We start from the raw sequence: 18,146 nt of genomic DNA, 5'->3' as shown, positions 1-18,146 counted from the left end.
CTGATTCCTGTGTTGCTGCTTTGATAAAATTATGAAGTCATACACGATGCAAGGAGTTGACATTGTCTGAACATGAAAATGCTTACTGACCCACTTAAGGCTAGAGAATCTTAAAAAAAAAAAAATAAATAACACCTGTTTGTAAGAATCTGGAAAGTGCTGCCGACAAACGTATTCGTGCTCCCCCACGTGACGTATTCATACCTTGTAAACTCTTCCCCTTAGTCTCATGCTCGGTTCAGGCACCAGAGTTAGCCTCCCTCACTGCTGCCCCAGAGCTGAGTGGGGACGCCTGGGGCCAGCAGGCACCATTCAGTGGGTCCTTAGTTACACCAGAATTAGGGACATTTTCAACAGAACCATTAGCTTCCCTCCAAAGCACGTGGCTTAGCCTCAAAGGACAAAGATGTTTTTGGAGTTTCTCAGGGACAAGTTAAAGTGTGACATGTTCGCTTTTACTCTCAATTAGACGTGCCACCTGGGGACGGTGTAAGACCCGGTGTATGCACACGGGGCGTGTCTGTACGCACTGGGTGAACACACATTGGCGTACTGAATGTAGAAGTGGGGGCTGTGAGGTCGCCTTCAAAGGCATTATGTGGGGTAATATACTGTGTATCTTACCACGCTGCAAAAAATGTGCTCTCCCTTTAAGAAACTCACAAGCCTCAAAGTGAATCTTCTAATTGCCAAGATGAGGCTTAGGCTGTTCTGGGAACATCACACAAAGAATGTGACGACATTTCACAACCTGGAAAGGGCCACACCAGTTCGGGCCATTAATTGGAATGGCATTTCCCTTAAGAAGATGATTGGAAATTCTGACTTTGTGGCTTAGAACAGGAGGTCATGAAAAAGCAAAGACGTCATAAATGTCAGCTGGCGGCAGCCACTGACATCTGAACGTTAGGCAACACTAAGACCGAAAAACAACTCTTAATAACAAAACTTTCTCCGAGTGGAGGACACAAATTTGGAACATTTATGCAGAACAGGGGTTCTAAACCCAGGAGATCTAAGGCTCCTAGGGAATCCATCAAGAGCTTAAGGAGGTCTGTGAAACCCTGGAATTATATTCGAGATGTTGCGTACACGTGCCATTTGCACATTTTAATGAACTAGAGTGTGGGGGAGGGTGTCCACTGATTTCATGTCATGTATGAAGTGTCAGCGATAAGAACTCAGACCCGGTCCCACAGAGGCTCTGCTCTGAGGACTGATGGCATTTGCCATTGCACCGGACTCCCTTCTGCCACGTGAGGGGCTTGGTGCAGACTCTGTGGGGAGAGAATGAGGCCTTCAGGTCTTCCTGCCCAAGGGCAGGCAGGACTCCTTGCTGATCCCTCTAGGAATATTAACACAGCTCATGAAATGACAGATGCCTAGGAGAGTTGACAAAGCCTCCTCTTTGGAAATAAAACACTCTTGGGAGCAGCATGAGGGACTCTGGCCTCCACAGAGCCGACTGCACAGAAGTCCATGAGGGCCTCTGGGGCCCTGTTTCTCCAACGAAGGCCTGCGGCCAACTCGTAGGTTATGCACTGATGGAAAAAATGGAAGCTCTTTCTTTGCTGTTCACTGGTGAACAAGTTACCTTTCCACAGCCTTTCATTTTTATGTATGCCTCAGAACTTCTTACCGAGGAGGTTACTAAATCCTGCTGGAATTTGGTATTTATACAGCTCTTGGCAACATTGAGAATTCTACCATTCACACAAGCAAGCCGATCGTGGGAGTTTGGGCAACCTTTGGAAAAGATGTTTTGCCATCAATCTGGCCTTAAGTTGGTTGTGGTTTTCCAGCATCACTTGTGTTTTGAGCCCATCGTTTCCCTGAAACCAGACTTTATAGTGTGTTGGGTCTGCAATTCAGATGCGAATCATTTATAGCTTCATCACTAAAGTAAATGCGTTCGTAATTCTTCTGCTTTTATAATGGACACTTCTCTAGTGATGCTCTGTCCGTGGATTTGTCCCATTTAACTATCTGTTACACACTTGGAACACGGACATAATTAAGTACATCGGGAATGGTTTTACAATACAAAATCATGCAAGTAAGTTTATGTGCAATTTTATTGTTTTCTCTTCTCTTTTTGATTACCACCCTAGTTTCCTTACCCACCCTCCCCCCACCCCGCCAAAGGAAAGTGGAAGTAAGAAGTAGATACAGAGGCCACAGAATTTCTGGGGTGGCTGAATGAACTATAGATTAAGCAGCCGTTTCTCAACTGTGGTCCTCGACCAACAAGCATCAGTATCTCCTGGGAACTTGTTAGAAATGCAAATTCTCAGGGCTCACCCCAGACACTCTGGAGGTGATTCTAGTATACACAGAAGCTTGGGAAACATGGCCCTAGAGCTTTGCTTTGAGTGTGTCCAGGCACCCCATGAGAGCTTGTTATAAATGCAGAATCCTGACTCCTCCCCAGAGCTCTTGAATGGGACATGCATTTGGTCACTATGTCCAGGCGGTCTGCACACACACAAGGCTTGAGGAGCACTGCTCAGCCCTGTCTGCCTGACCAGGCCTGGCCCACCAGCTCTGCTCCACTTAAGCACGCAAAGGCACACACACGCTCTGGAAACTGGGGACTCTCACTTACTGTTCCTCAATTTTATGTGGGGTTTCCCCTGAGGGCCCTGCAACAGACAAGCTCTTCTCCCTCCTGTCCCACACATCTCTAAGAATTGCAATAGCTTCCCTGATGACAAAGGACATTCACAGGCTAACTGGACAGTATCATCAACTCACCTCTTTTTTACAGATCCCCGAAGCCACCAAGCTTGACGGAGCGTCCCCTCTCACAATGGATTTCAGTTTTAGTGCCTTACAGGACAGAGACCTCTTTTAAAGTTTGTTAGCAAGCAGTAATGGAACAGTAGGTTCAATACTTGTGATTTGAAAAATGTTTAATAAAACAGGAGTAATTTCAGACTAAAGTGTCAGGTTCCCACACTGCCCTATCACTGAAGACACGGCATGCAGCCAGCTGAATATGGTGAAGCCCTAACGACAACGGCCCAGCCCCCAATGACCCAGAGGCCATCCTGTCATTTCAATTAATCAGGGTCTCAGTGCAGGGATTTCCACACTGGGAGACTGACCCCTCCTCAAGCTTGATGAATCAGAATCTCTGAGAGCAGAGTCGGGGCGCCCCTGTCACAGAGCACCTGTTTGGCGCAGTTACTTTGGCCTCTTAGCTTTCCAGGGTCACTTGATTCTGCTTGGTTCTCTCCTCTGGGTCTGAACCTTAGCTGCAGCTGGCCACTCTCCTTCTCTGTGTTGACAAGAGATCAAGGCAGAAAGCTGTGTCACCTCCCAGAACTGAGACATACTAATGTCATGTGGGAGTGAGACAAAGGGGGAACGATTTCCTCCAAAATCTGGAATCAGATGCTAACAGTGAGCCACCAAATTCTGAGGATTGCTTCCAAGCAGCGGGGTGGGAATTCGGGTCCATGAGGACGCCACTGCTCTGTGCTTACTCCTGCCAGGGAGAAGTTCAAGGTGCTTTTCCCACAGTGGCTCCTCACTCTTCAGAAAATGCCCAGGAGGTAGGCAAATGGTAGATGCTCCTTTGACAAGAGGGAGCTCAGCCTGGGCCTTGTGACTCCCTGCTTCGAGAAAGTGGTACTCACTCTTCAGCAGAAAGCTTTGCTCCCCCCACCCCCACAGAGCTACGCCTACGTGGTTATCAAAAACCTCACTCATGGTTTCCACAGTAATCCTAAAAGAAACTGCAGAGCTCCCACAGGACTACAAAGACATGAAATTCTTTGCAGGCGGGCCAGCTGATGTGGATGGGACTCACAACTGCACATCTTGCCAAAGAGGTTTCAGAATAAAACCCACCTGCCCTATTCTAACAAACTCTGCCTGGCGGGCCTCCTCTTTCTTCCGTGCGGACTTGGGCGATTCTGGTAAGACGTCACTAAAAGATCGTCTGTTAAGCATGTTCTAAAAAAGAAAAACAAGTCACGGATTCCAAAGATGGTTGTCAAGTCCCATCCTTCGGCTTCTCCTAACGCACAAACCTATTTGTCCAAATGCTATTTCAACCTCTGTATCCGTTGACGCAATAAGCATTCGTGGGGCACGGCTTGTGTGCCAGGGTCTGTGCTAGATGCTAGGGGTCAAAGGCCAACAGGTGGAGAGCCAGTCGCTCCAGGGCTTACTAACTTCCCACCGGGTGACGGAGTCACCATGTTGCACAGCTCCGGGGATGCCTTTCTCAGAGAGCGGCACCCCTTCCCCCACCGCCCCCGGCACAAGGCGTACTGAATTCTGCGTGAATGGCGCCCCTTGGAGTCGTGTGACTGTAACTCTCTCGGTGACTTTGGGCAAGTGAGTTAATTTACGGCTCTTGGTGTCTGTGTGTGGCTAATACCTGTCTCCGAGGCGTGTTACGAAGACCACGTGAGGAAGTGCGTGTAAGGTGCTTAGCACAGGGCTTGGGCGCACACACAGTAAATGTCAGTTCTCTTCCAGTGCACAGTCAGAGAATGGGCACACTCATTCAATCAGCAAGTACTGACTGATCACCCACCACTCTGCCAGATGTGCGGTGGCGGGGTGGGTGGAGGACGGTGATACACAGTCTGTCCTTGCAGAGCACAGTCTAATGGGGGAGACAGATTAAGGAATGGATGTCGTGACTGGCACATGGGAGAATGTCTACGGAGGGGAAATACACAGAATGTGAGAGTGCCTAATATGGGGACTTGGCTTCACCGGGCGTCGGGGAAGGCCATGCTTCAGCTGGGGCCTGAGGGGCCTCATGTCTTCATCTCGATACCCTCTCTGCACCCCTCCCTGACCTTAGGGAAAAAAGGGGATGGACGGATTAGTGGCTTGCTCTGTAGCGCTTGGGGCTGGTCTAGACCGATCCCTGCAAGTAGTTAGGATGTACTGGCCAGCCGGAAGTCAAGGGGTACCTATAAAATGGTGGTGGTCCCTGTGCTGAAGGGAAAGGATCACCTGAGCCCCAGCTCATTTGGATATTCTTCATCTCCCCATGTAAGCACCTGAAACTGATGCCGCACGTATTTACGCACATCACTGGTGGTTCCTTTTGCTGGAGTTTATGAACGCAAGGAATCTAGGGGAGTCTTCCCACTTGTTCTGGGATCTCTTGTTAAAGGCGGGGAATACTTCTAAGTAGCACTACTTTTACTCTGCATCAATGGGCCCGTGCATCTGGTGGTCTCACAGTGAGTCTGGAGGATTCTAAAGAGCCCGAGGGGCCCTGGAGGCACTGGGGGAGGCGCTGGGTCCCATCAATGTGGCGATACCTTCAGCCTAGGAAGTGCCTGGCACAAAGTGAATCTGCAGTACATGTAAATACTTGTTTCAGTGCCTGAATACGGGGCTGGCCGGTAAATCTCCAAAAAACCTTAAAAAGCTCCCAGTGTCTCTCCCAAATCCCTACTTTTGCCTATCCATCAGCTCTATGTCACTGGTAATGTTGAATAGTACCACCAAGGACAGGCACCCCCAAAAAGCACTCTCCAATGCTCCAGGGATTATGGATTGACACTCATGCCCCCAGTCTGCACCTCCATTCCCACAGGTCTGTGGTTTCTGAAAACCACGTTCCTGTATATGGACATTCCACACTCTTTCTTGTGGTAACAACGAGAGAACCAATGTTGGCCATGGTGGCCATAGTCCGGTGTTAACAGCAAGGATCAAGGCAACTCCTGTGTTTTTCTAACCAGGACTCATTGCTAGGACTGGTGTTCTTAACCCAAACCCATGAGAAGGAAAGAGGACCACGGACCCAGGGTTACCTTATGTAAATCTGGCATCAAATCCTGGTATAAAGATCGAATCAACATATCCAGAGTACGTCGACGTTTCTGGGCAAATGTTGGGGTTTCCAAAGTGGCTTTTTCACCATTAATTACTAAAATAAATCAAATTATAAAGGGAGTTACGAATACTAACATGCTATTGAAGAATGTCCTTCTCAAGGAAACTCTTTGCAGTGAATGCCACCCACTTTCCAAATACTGGTATTACCACTGGCACTACCCTTCCTTCATGGAAGAATGTTTAACTCTCTAAATTTTTCTATCCAAACCCATAGTCCATAGGTATCTCTGTCTTACCTTTCCCGTTGGACTTCAAGCTTCCAGAGCAGAGGGTGTATCTAATTACTTGACCTAGTACACACCCAACCTGCCCCCATCTAGCATTCCTCCCTCCCTCCCTTCCTCCCTCCCCCCACTCTATCCATTCATCCATCCATCCACCCAAACATCTACCTACCCAACCATCTACACACCCATCCAACACATGGGCCAAACCACCAGGATGCCATTTAACAGGATTAAATATGTATTTGCTACATTTCGTTAGGAAAAATAACAACTGCCTAAGCAGAGTACTGGGGTTCTTGCCCTAATGGAAGTTTCTTCTGGGCAAAAAAAGCTGATGGTTAGTGGGCTACAGACACTAAGGGTCAGGAAAGTGGAGTGTCCAGTTCCACATCAGACCACAGAACAGAAAGTGTGCAATAGGGGTTAGGAGCTTGAAATCAAGACAGTTATGGGTTTGAATCCCAGCTGTGCTGCTACATTCTTAAGAAAATTATTCAGCTTCTTGGGGGGGGCCTCAATTTTCTACCCTGTAAAATGGGTATAACTGTATTTCCTTATAGGATCATTGTAAGAATTTAAATGATATAATACATATAAAGGGTTAGCACCATACTAGGCATATTGAACTGAATAAATGTTAACTATTATTTTTCTCATATAATGTGCCAAAGGAAGAACAGTGTTCACAGACTGAAAAATGAACTTCTTGGGCCCAGGCATTTCCTGGATAGGATCTGAGTGCTGGGGACAAGCTGGGCTTGTTTGTGGTAAGATACCTCTTTTTTTTTTAAATTTTTTTTTTTCAACGTTTATTTATTTTTGGGAGAGAGAGAGACAGAGCATGAACGGGGGAGGGGCAGAGAGAGAGGGAGACACAGAATCGGAAACAGGCTCCAGGCTCTGAGCCATCAGCCCAGAGCCCGACGCGGGGCTCGAACTCACGGACCGCGAGATCGTGACCTGGCTGAAGTCGGACGCTTAACCGACTGCGCCACCCAGGCGCCCCTGTGGTAAGATACCTCTTAAGGAAATTAAACTGAATGCATTTAAGGCACACCCATTATTTTCTCTTAATTCTGTGACTGGAAATTTTTTGTTTGAGGATATTATTTCCTTAGTGCCCCAGAAAAAAAAAAATCCATTTTAAATGACCTGTTTCAGCAAAATAAAGGGAAAAGATTAAAAATCTTGTTGAAACGCCATTTCTTGTGATCTTGGAGTTTCCTGCCTGGCCTTCTTCCTCTCTCCTGTTAACATCCAGTCTGGAATTCAAAAAGACTTTGGCTCCCCTGGCTTGTACCTTTTCTCTCAGTCCATCAATCCCTCCTGGTCCTTCCTGGCTCCATGCTCCATTCCTTCAACGACCCTCTTCACAGCCCATAGATCGACTTCCACGTTTTCCACTAGATCGACTGTGCACGTTTTCAACTATAGATCAACTGAGGCCTTTGCCTCATTCTACCCAAGCATCCAAGGGTGCTGCTCAAAGTCACTCTGTTGACTGACTCCATTGAAATCAGCAGATATACCAATAAGCTGGGTTCTTAGGCTCCTGAATCATCTCTAATCATGGTTCAAGGGCTCCATGCCTGCAGCGGCCCTGTCCCTGCTGCAGACGCTCTGTAAAGACTGCCTACCTCCTGAGCCCTGGCTTCCAAGATGCTCCCCATTTCTAGCTGCTAAACCTATTCTCCGTTGCTGACTCTGCTTCAGGTCTGTTTCTTGCTCTCTACCTGATCCTCTGGACTTGAAACCCATGGACCCCCATTGTAAGATTCAGGCAATTTCACATACCACTTCAGATTTTTGGCTTGTTTCTAAAACTCGGAATATCTGGCAGCACTGGGCGCGTTCTTCTGGATGCAGCCTGCGAACCGGACTTACAGCTATAATAACCGGGCTATTCCGGGGAGGGAAGAAGCGAGCTCTTGGGGTTCAGAAGATGGGGGGCTCAGGGTCAGGTGTTTGAGAAGTATCAGTGGAGCTAAAATGTATGCTCACCAGCTAGTGAAGACTGGATGGCCAGGTTCTACACGTATCATATCCACATTCTCTCTGTGGGTCTTTCTCATGGGCATGTGCGCGCGCGCGCACACACACACACACACAGACACACACACACTCGCTAACAACACCCCTTTCCCTAAGTACATACCCACATAACCACTCTGCTTCACCTGCTTCCCACTCTCCAACAAAGACACAGATACACATGTAGCTGGAGATTTGGCCAGAGAAATGGCCATATCAGAACGCTGGGCAGAAATGCAAACTTGAGGCTCCCTGGTATTGTGTGTGGGTGAGTAGAGATAAACTTCAAGGCAGGTGAGCAAGACGGTAGATATAGAGTAGGACACAGGAGAAGATCTACGTATCACTACCAGAAAATTGAATGTTTCACATGAAGAATTAACAGAACGTGGAATGGGATCCATGCTTAAATAATGGTATTTTCTTACACAGCATCCTTGGAGAATCTGAAGGAATGTATTCTAATGTAGAACAAGTTGAAAAAAAAAATTTCAAAATAGAGACTTACATTTCACTAGCAAAAAGTCCCTGAATTCCTGGTGGTCTGTAAACACCGGTGGGGATGGCAAGGGGGGGCCAAAGAGTGGTACACTTTCTTCTGAAAATATTTTCAGCCTACATAGAGAACATTTCAGAATTACTAGGTTTTTCTTCAAAGATCACCAAATATCTGGACCTTACATTTTTGTACAGTTGCCTACGTGATATGTTAAGAATATTCATTCCCCGGGAGGCGTGCCTTCTCTGGGCTGCCAGAGCCTCGGCCACTGTGTGGTTCTCCCATGGGCTTTAGGGCAGAGGCCAGGCCTTCCTGACTCCTTCATGGTCCAACCTACCAAGCTGTGGGCAAGGTCAAGGACGCCAGGAATAATATAGCAAAGGCCACCATTGAGCACCCACCGCATACCAGGCAGCATACTTGGTATTTTAAGACATCGTGTTGACTGATTCTCATCAAGCTGCCCAGGGAGTAGCATTACCTTCAATCTGTCCTACAGATGGGGACTGAGACTCTGAGAAGATAAACACTTTTTTCAAAACCACAAAGTTAATAGTGACAGAGCTGGGATTCCAACCCACATCTATTTGGCTCAAGGTTTCTGCTCGTTTCACAACATCATGATACCTTTTTAACAGATTAATTTTTGAGAACAGAGGGATCAATAGGCCAGGACGTAGCCCAGGAAAGGGGGTCCTCTGGTCAAGATCAGACATACCAAATTTGTGCCCATTTTAGAGTACAATAAAATTCCAAACTAACCCTTACCCTTGGGCCGACGACACAGAGCAACACTATATGGAACAAGCCTTCCCCAAAGAAATGATGGTCCCGAAGGGAGTTCTCGTAGGTGAGGACATTTGCACCAAATCAATCAGCAAATATGTGTAGAAGTCATCAAATGAATGCCAAATTAACAAGTAAACGTGAGAATTAGAACAAGCGACTGAGAGAAAGTCATCACTTACCTGTAATTGTCATTTTGTTGATCATACCTCACTAAGGCAAAAATATCTGTGGTGATGGTTAAGGAAATGTAATCAACGACCCCAACGCTCATAGTCAACGGCTTGTGCCTTGAAATCCCTCGTGCAGAATCATCCCAGATCCGCACTTCTGTGCTCAGGGCATCTGTCACTCTTAGGCTGAGATGGAGCCTTGACTATTTTAAAGGAGACAGCCCAGGAAGGCAGAAGTTCAACCTCTGTGTGCTCATCCTTTGGGGGAAAGAGCTTTGTCTCTCCATCTGTCAGAAAAGCAACACAAATGTAGCTATTACGCCACTAAGCAGCCAAAAAAAGCCAAAAGAGCAATTTGTTGGCTTGGAAATACAAACCACGTCCCAGTATGAAATCAGACACACATTTCCCGTCACCCATTTTGTAAATAAAAGCAAATTAAGTGCTTCCACTGCACACCTTCCCTCTCTCTCCTTCTGGCTTTGGTAGACAAAACAAACCAAAACAAACCAACGCAGAAGCTACTTTGTTGTGACAGGTACGCCGAGTCTAAACCGGTACCATACCTCATCCAGCTTTGCTTTCTTTCTCCTATTCCTCCTCCTCCCCTGGCAGCTCCTCCCCCACACTTTCCTCAGCCAAGGCTAAAAGGCCATCAGTCCCTCCAGCTGTTTCCATTGCTGGACTCAGAGGGAAGAGGCTACATTAACTATCTGCTGGCCGCTTTCTGGAAACAAATGTGTCAAGCCCCAAATCTAAAACTTAACAACAAAGGGGATTCTAAACATCATGACTGCCTCTCGGTCACTTAAAGAGCCACCCCCCTCTCCCCACCTGGAGAAAACTTCCATTCTAGAAGAAGTACTGCTTCGGGAAAGGGGAAGTGGTAGCCCTAAATCCCAGTGAATGGAGTGAGAGGTCACTTAATGAGCAGGGGTGGGAGCAAAAACAATTATTGTTGAAGTGCAGGTGCATAAATGTTTTCTTCCCTGCCCTCCTGGAAGAAATGTGGCCATTTCCCACTTCTAAAAACGTACAGGCTGTATTATTAGGTGACAATGAACAAGTCAAAACACACAGAGAAATCTACTTCCAGATACGATGAGTCACAGTGGTCCTGTCTCCCAACATTTTTACTGGAGTCTCCAGGGAACATGAATAATTAGAGCAGAATTTATTCGGAACATGTCTATTAGCTGCCCTTTATTTACCTTTATTTACCACGTACAACCTGTGGAGGCACCACCTTTGGGTCTTGGGCTGTCATGGCCTGTGACCCAAAGCAACAGGGCCACGATGATATCTATTGGGCTGGCCAAACTCATGTCCTATGCCTGTCTGAATGAGCTGAGCTTGGACATTACAGAGAACTTCAGCAGGACTTTGCCAGCAATATGAGCTAAGCAGGGATTTGAGGAAGCAGAGGGAAAAGTGAATAGAAATATGATTCATTCCATCATTTCTCTAATTTTAAGAGGTGGCAATACAGTAGTTATCACCAGGCTTTAGAATCAAGAAAGAAACACTATTTTGGCTATTTTAATTTGTGAATTTTTATTTAACTAAATTTAACTGAATTCTAATAACTTCAATCCAATTCAAATTTTTATTTGACTACCACAAATTTCTCAGAGGGTTCACTACCCATAATTCTTCTAGTCCATTTATTACTGATGGATGGTTAAAGAAGTTTCCCTTATTTCATAGACTACTTGAGGAAAGAAACGATATTCCAGAAGCCAAGAATTCTCTGAGGATGAGTCTATCCATTACTCTAATGGATGGAGAAAAGATGAGAGCCAAATAACCCTGAGGGAAAAATCCAGAACAGTGGCTCTAAAAATCTAGCGACGCAAAACAACTACGGCAAGCAAGTCAACGGTAACATTTGTTTTGAGGGTCACTTTAGACCCATGAGGTTGACCAACAGCTCACTAAACTTGTTTACAAAGGCCCAGGATACGTGTAAAGTGGGAGCGGATCATGGAAGGCTTAAAGGCAGGAGAAGGTTCCTCTCCCTCCTGGAACACGATGGTGACGATGTCATTTCCAATATGGCGCTTCCTCTCCACCTGGATGAAAGCATAAGTGACACCGCTGAGGAGGTTACTCAAATGTGGCAGATTCACAGGGTTAAAAAACTAACACAGTATGGAAACCACAACGGTCACAGAGCCCCAAATTTCCATCGTGTTTGACTTCCTGCCTCCTGTGTTCGACCAGCCCAGGCTCCAGGCTCTCCTAACCATCTCCTCAGCTCCTCACCCAATGCAGACCTGCCTTTCTTCTTGCCTCCCCTTCTGCAGAAGCTTCCGAACTAGCCTCCTTGCCTCCATTCTCTCCCATTTTGCTATCGTGATTGTGTCCACCTTTGTTCCTACTTCATCCTCTTAGCCTGGCATTCAAGGCCCCCAGACAAGAGGCATTGCATGAGAATTTCCTGGGGAAGGGGTCACACATGTGCATGTTTATAAATGCCTTAGCTACTTCTGAAAGATGTACTTGGGGAGGACTTATGTAATCTGACCTCAGCAGACCTTTCAAAACTGATCTCCTAGACCTGTGGTCAGCAATTTTTTTCTGTAAAGGGCCAGACAATAAATAGTTTCAGCTGTGTAGATCATATTGTCTGTTTGTACCCATGAGCTCTGCTGTCATAGTACAAAAGCAGCTATAGACGATCCATAAACGGGTAGGCATGGCTGTGTTCCAATAACAATTTAACAAAACAGGCAGTATGTGAAGTTTGGCCCACGTGCCATCGTTTGCCAACCCCCTGTCCTAGACCTTTGCTTAATCGGCCAAACAGAAGGATTCACTGTTCTCCGTGGATCCCTGGTGTGTCCCCTATTCTGAAGTATAAGCTCCTGGAGAACAGGATTCCTTTCTGATTCTTACTAGATATTATCCCAGTTTTGCAAATGAGGAAATGAAGGTTTAGGGATGTCCTAATAATTTCAATTCAACTACAAAAGTCATTATTTTTGGCAATCATCTCTTGGCTGTGGCACCAAAAGCACACCCAACAAAAGGGGAAATGAGATAAAATGGACTGCATCAAGATTTAAAGTTTTGGCCCAAGAAAGGACACCACTGACACACGTGAAAGGCAGCAGCACACAGAATGGGAGAAAATATTTACAGGGGCACCTGGGTGGCTCAGTCGGTTGAGCATTTGACTCTTGATTTCAGTCTCACGCTTTGTGGGTTTGAGTCCCGTGTCAGGCTCCGTGCTGACAGTGAGGAGCCTGCTTGAGATTCTCTCTCTTTCCCCCTCTCTCTCTGCCCCTGTCCTGCTCACACGCTCTCTTTCAAAATCAATAAACTTAAAAAAAATTTACAAATCATGTACCTGATAAGGGGTTATATCCAGAATATACAGAACTCCTACAACTCAACAACAACAAATCAAATAACTTGATTAAAAAGTGGGCAACCGGAGTTGAATAAACATTTCTCCCAAGGAGATGTGATCAACACATGAGAAGATGCTCCACGTCACCGATCAAAACCACGATGGGCTGCCACTTCACACCCATTAGGCTAGCTATAGCAAAACAAAACAAAGCCGAAGAAAACATAAAACACCTGGAAATAAAAGTGCTGTCGAGGACGCGGAGAAAGTCGAGCTCTTAGGCACTGCTGCTGGGAATCCAGAATGGGGCAACTGCTGTGGAGAACGGTATGCTGGTCCCCCAAACACTTAACCACAGGATTACCACACGACGCAGCAATTCCACTGAGAAAGGAGAGGCTGCAGGAGAGTCGGGGTGCAATTTTGGACACGTTGGGCTCGAGGCATCTAGCCCCAGAGCGTGTCAAGAAGGCTGCACCTGAGCCTGGACTTCCGGATGGAGACGTAAATTTGGGGGTCAGCGTATAAAAGCTATCTAGAGCCCTGAGACCAGGGGAGATCATCCACGGAGTGAATGAGAGTAAGAGGTGGCGGCAAGAGGGCCAAGAACTGCACCCCGGGCCAGGCAGGGCTCATCACGTGCCCAAGATCACGCAGCTAGTTCTTAGCAGAGCTAGGACTGGGCCCAGATGGGCTGCTCGCGGAGCTGTGCTTCCGTCCAGTTCTACAAGTTGCCCTCAGGGCCTGGAGTTGGGAGACCAGGAGGTGTCAGTGGTACGGGACATCACAGGGAGTGAGGAGAAAGGTGAGGCCCCACAGAGGCAAATATCAATACCTCCCTCTCCGTCACCCCCCAGTTCAGGTTTGGTTCAGTGACAGAGGAGGAGAGACGTAGAAGTCACAGGAATACCAGTACCTACAAACTGTGCGAGGGGTGGCTTCTTCATGTCAGATTTGGGATATGGCTCAGACCGTTCCCCTCGTGTTCTAGATGTTGGGAGGTCCAAAAGCAGCAAGATTTTATGAGCCAGGCTGGCCTCTGTCTTATTGTCTGTTACCTTAGGCCCGCAAGGCACAGAGAGAGGCTCACAGCTAGTGGTTTTTCTCTGCTCTGCCATGATTGGGCACTGTTAAGGTTCACTAGTGTCCTGTGTTTGTCTCTCTTCCCACCTGTCTGATCTTCCTGGCAATAGACACAAATTTGAGTTTTGTTTTGCCTCCTACCTACTGATGCTTGGCAAGTGGAGGCCCCAAGTGCCACCACGGAGACAACCACGATGTTGAGAATACCGGGTCCACCTGGGGACATTACAGAGCTGCTGGTGAGGGTGGTCACGCCTTAATATACTGACAGCCCCTCGAAGAGATAAGGTTCACGTCTTCAGAGTTGGGCAAAGGTTGAAATGTCACATTCTTTGCTCTTGTCTCTCTGGCTAATGCCCCTACCTGTCACAAGACATGGGCAATTTGGTGATTGTGCAGGGCTGAAAAGGTCAGAGTGCAGGGAGGAGGAAGATTGTAAAACATTTCAGGGGAAGTTCTGTGATATTATTGTTGAGCTGTAGGAGGTCATTGTAATTCATAATGACTGGGAAGGCCAGCTCAGTCCCTCCTCAGCGCATGATCCTAAGATCCTAAGAGCTTCAGCTCCTGCGATAATAAAGGTGCCCTCGACCCTGCAAAGGAAGATGCCTTGCAGAAAGTGACCTCAGTCACTAAGCAGTCGTGCTGGGCCAAGGCACTTCCTGTTCCCACCTGCCCTCTCCCAGAGTGAGCCTTCTAAAACCAGAATGAGCTTAAGACCTCCAGTGGGTCTCCAGTGCCTGCAGGATAAACCCACCAGCTCTTTACTCCAGGCCCCAAACCATCTGACAGAACTGGCTCTTCCTAGCCCTCCCTGCCACGTCCCCGAAGCACCTTTATATCTCACGACTGGAACATCACATTTTATTTATTTGAAAAATAATTTCTTTAATATTTTGTTTATTTTTGAGAGAGACAGAGTATGCGTGGGGGAGGGGCAGAGAGGGAGACACACACTCTGAAGCAGGCTCCAGGCTCTGACCTGTTAGCACAGAGCCTGACCCAGGGCTCAAACTCAACAAATTCTGAGATCATGACCTGAGCCGAAGTCGGATGCTTCACGTTCCGAGCCACCCAGGCGCCCCATGGAACGCCACATTTTAGCCCACTGGTTTGTTTTGTGTCTTTCCCCCCGATGAGGTCTTACTGAACTAAGAATTACATGTGCTTAGAAACAAAAGCCTCTGAGCCCATCACCTCCCCTCTCCAGGTTCCTATTTCTCACAAATCTTTGCTGACCAACTGTCCATCCACGTTTGTGATATTTATTCATACGATGCCTTCAATGCATAAAAAAGGGATAAAGATCTAATAAAAAGTTAAACGGAATGCCCCCCAAATCCTTCAAAAACCAGCAACATGTATCTTTGTTCTATCTAATTCCCACAAACTGGAAAATCTTCTGGAAACGGCCAGTCTCTGGGGTGCGTCAAGTAGATTCCTTCCCCCCCCCCCCCCCCCCACCCGCCCGCCCAGTACGGCACAGCTCATGCAGATACTCGGCGGCGTTAACTTCCTGCAAGGCGCTGGGAAGTGCTTGCCAGCCGGCACTCAGGATTCACTTGCTTTATGTCCTGGGTAGTCTCTGATGAGATACCGGACACACGGAGAGAAGTCTCAGAGCAAAGGCGACATCTACGTAAAACAGTTTCTCACGAGTCTGTAAAACCACACTCACGCATGCAAATACACATACACGTTCACACAGAGACACGTGTGTGCACGATTATCTCTGATCCCTTATCTAAGGGGATAGCATCGGTGAGAACAGTGCTTCCCAAGGCTTGTGGAAAGTTCAAATACACAGACTAGAAACGTCCCTACACTGGTGCCTGAAGTTCAGTTCATATATTAGCACATACGGTTTCTTGTTCTATGAAATCATAGCGACGCTTTCTCCACATTGAGGTCACTATGTGATGGTCTGTGTGTTCTCAAAGAGCCTGTGTTCGCACATACCTGCTGTTTGTTCTCTTTGGAATATGGCAACATGGTGGAAACATGAAACATGATCTCATGCCCTTGGTAGACAGTATAAACTGAATGTATCCCTGTGGTATCATCTGTAAGACATAAACATGAACATTTAGTAGACACAGAGCATTCTGACACCCTAAGGAAATAGTCTTTATTTGCAGGCTGGGGGACTATAGCACACAGTTAGTACACTCCCAAGGATCATTCTGGGTTATCCACCTGAGCGGAAGCCATAGTATGCCTCACTGTCCAGCTAATACAAGGCTCCTGCCCACGTGGAGAGCCCTCCCCCTCCCCGCTCTAAGCTCGCTTGCTGTCTGATTCACGTAGACGTCTGGGCTTTAAAAGGAGAAGGTGCTGCAATCTCTTGCCTTCCAGTTACTGCTCGTGTACAGGACAAAATTAACACGAGATGACGTACACATAATTATGACGTCCATAAAACAAAGCAAGTACTCTCACGGGTAGATGGCAGAGTGGCTGAAACCACTGGCTTTGGAGTTAAGCGGACCTGGGTTCGAGTTCTCAGCTATGTTCCTTTTAACAAGTCACCTTAATTTTCTCGAAGCCTCAGTTTCTTAATTTGAAAATGGGGATAAAAATAGTAACTACCTTCTAGGGATGTTTTCAAGATTATACTTGCAGGGTACCAGGCCACAGCAAGCGTTCAGTGGATGGTGGCTGTGACCGTAACGGAGAGGCTGAGTATTGGCAATGGGGGTAGCGAACCTATGGGCGGTCAGGTTCACCGTGTGCCCATGCACCCTGCCGGGTCATTCCCCACACCGCGGCCAGCAAGTTCGGCTGGAGGGTGCAATCAGACCCCACCACGCCTCTACTTAAAACCCTTTCACGACATCCAACTCCATTTACAATGAAATCCGAAATTTTTTCATGTGATCTCAAACTCCCCGCTCCCCCTCTTCTCCAGTCCCTTTGCCGTGAAGATGCTCTCTTAGTTTCTAGAACACATCAGGCTCTTTCCTCACTCAGCGACTTCACAAATGTTCTCTTGCCTAGAATTCTCTTCTCCCTTCAAGACTCAAACTACTCCCTCTCATCCTTCCCTCAGGGAAGCCTTCTCTCATCCCCCAGATTAGGGAAAATGCCCCACGGCACTCTGCACTTTTTCTTCTTTGTTCCTCCAAGCACTGAGTGCTAAGGTATTTGGTAATTATCTGTTTAGGGTCTGTGCTATCCACTGGACTATGAGCTCCTAGAAAGGTAGGGACCATGTTGGTGTATCCATTGCGACGCCCCTGGAGCCTCACATAGCCCTGGTACACAGAGGCTCTCGACAGTAAGTATTCACGGACCGTGGCCTGCCACACGTAGGGACTGTTTGAGGGTGGACTTGGACTTGCCAGACTCAATGGAGGCCCCAGATGTGTCCAGCCACCCTGTGTCCGACTGGGTATGAAGCTCCAATTCCTTCTCATCCTTTCGTGTCCATCCCTACCCCACCTTGGGACTAAATCCAAATACAGGTCAGGCTGACTACTAGAGAAGTTATACAAATGGCAGCAGAAGAGATCAGGAGGTGAGCTTACTTTTGGTGTCCAGACCGCCGCGGTAGCCTGTCCAGCCCTTTAGGGTGATTTTGTCACCCAGAAGATGTAAAAATTTTTGAAAAGCGTCACTTCCGATTTCTGCAGGAAGAGGTAAAGTGTGAATAAAGTACAGAATGTGCAAGGTCGTCATTTTCTAACGATGCCCTGAAATCACTGGAACGTTAACGAGGCTGTGGAGACTCGGGCAGCAGACCGAGCGGAGAGGCCACGCTTCCTTCCCGGAGACCGCAAAGGAACTTCCACAATTCACGGGATTTCAAGGAAAGGAAAACCACAGAATCAGACTGACCAACCTTCCCGCTGCCAGACTGGGATCACAAGGCTTTGGTGTTGCAAAACGTAAACACCATTGCTACTTCTATTAATAATGAATAGGTAGGTAACAAGAAGAGTGCAGGTTACGACAACAGGAAAATGGCACATTTGATAATTCTCCCAACCATAAATATCAGAGAAAAATCTTCCTCTGCTACTGAGATTATGATGTAGAGCCAAATTCTTCCAATCCCGTGTACTTTTCCAGACAGACTCGATCTCTGGTGCTGGTGGCCGGTCCAAATTTGGTGA

The 18,146-nt window shown here is 47.2% G+C and overlaps 1 protein-coding gene across 5 annotated transcripts in view; it reads right to left on the bottom strand.

Annotated features, from left to right (window-relative positions):
* The window catches only part of GARNL3 (GTPase activating Rap/RanGAP domain like 3), a 148,808-nt gene that overhangs the window by 28,996 nt on the left and 101,666 nt on the right, over positions 1-18,146 (bottom strand). For all 5 annotated transcript variants that reach the window (XM_045469758.1, XM_045469757.1, XM_045469756.1 and 2 more), the window contains 8 exons: positions 17,559-17,657; positions 15,991-16,094; positions 11,557-11,665; positions 9,603-9,648; positions 8,644-8,750; positions 5,793-5,908; positions 3,856-3,960; positions 2,755-2,829 (listed from right to left, as the gene is read on the bottom strand). In XM_045469758.1, coding sequence (XP_045325714.1) covers positions 2,755-2,829; positions 3,856-3,960; positions 5,793-5,908; positions 8,644-8,750; positions 9,603-9,648; positions 11,557-11,665; positions 15,991-16,094; positions 17,559-17,657 — 761 coding nt within the window. The remainder of the gene's footprint in view (positions 1-2,754; positions 2,830-3,855; positions 3,961-5,792; positions 5,909-8,643; positions 8,751-9,602; positions 9,649-11,556; positions 11,666-15,990; positions 16,095-17,558; positions 17,658-18,146) is intronic.

This window comes from Leopardus geoffroyi, chromosome D4, assembly GCF_018350155.1.
Source record: "Leopardus geoffroyi isolate Oge1 chromosome D4, O.geoffroyi_Oge1_pat1.0, whole genome shotgun sequence".
NCBI classification, from domain to species: Eukaryota; Metazoa; Chordata; class Mammalia; order Carnivora; family Felidae; genus Leopardus; species Leopardus geoffroyi.
This window is presented reverse-complemented; position numbering and strand designations above follow the sequence as displayed.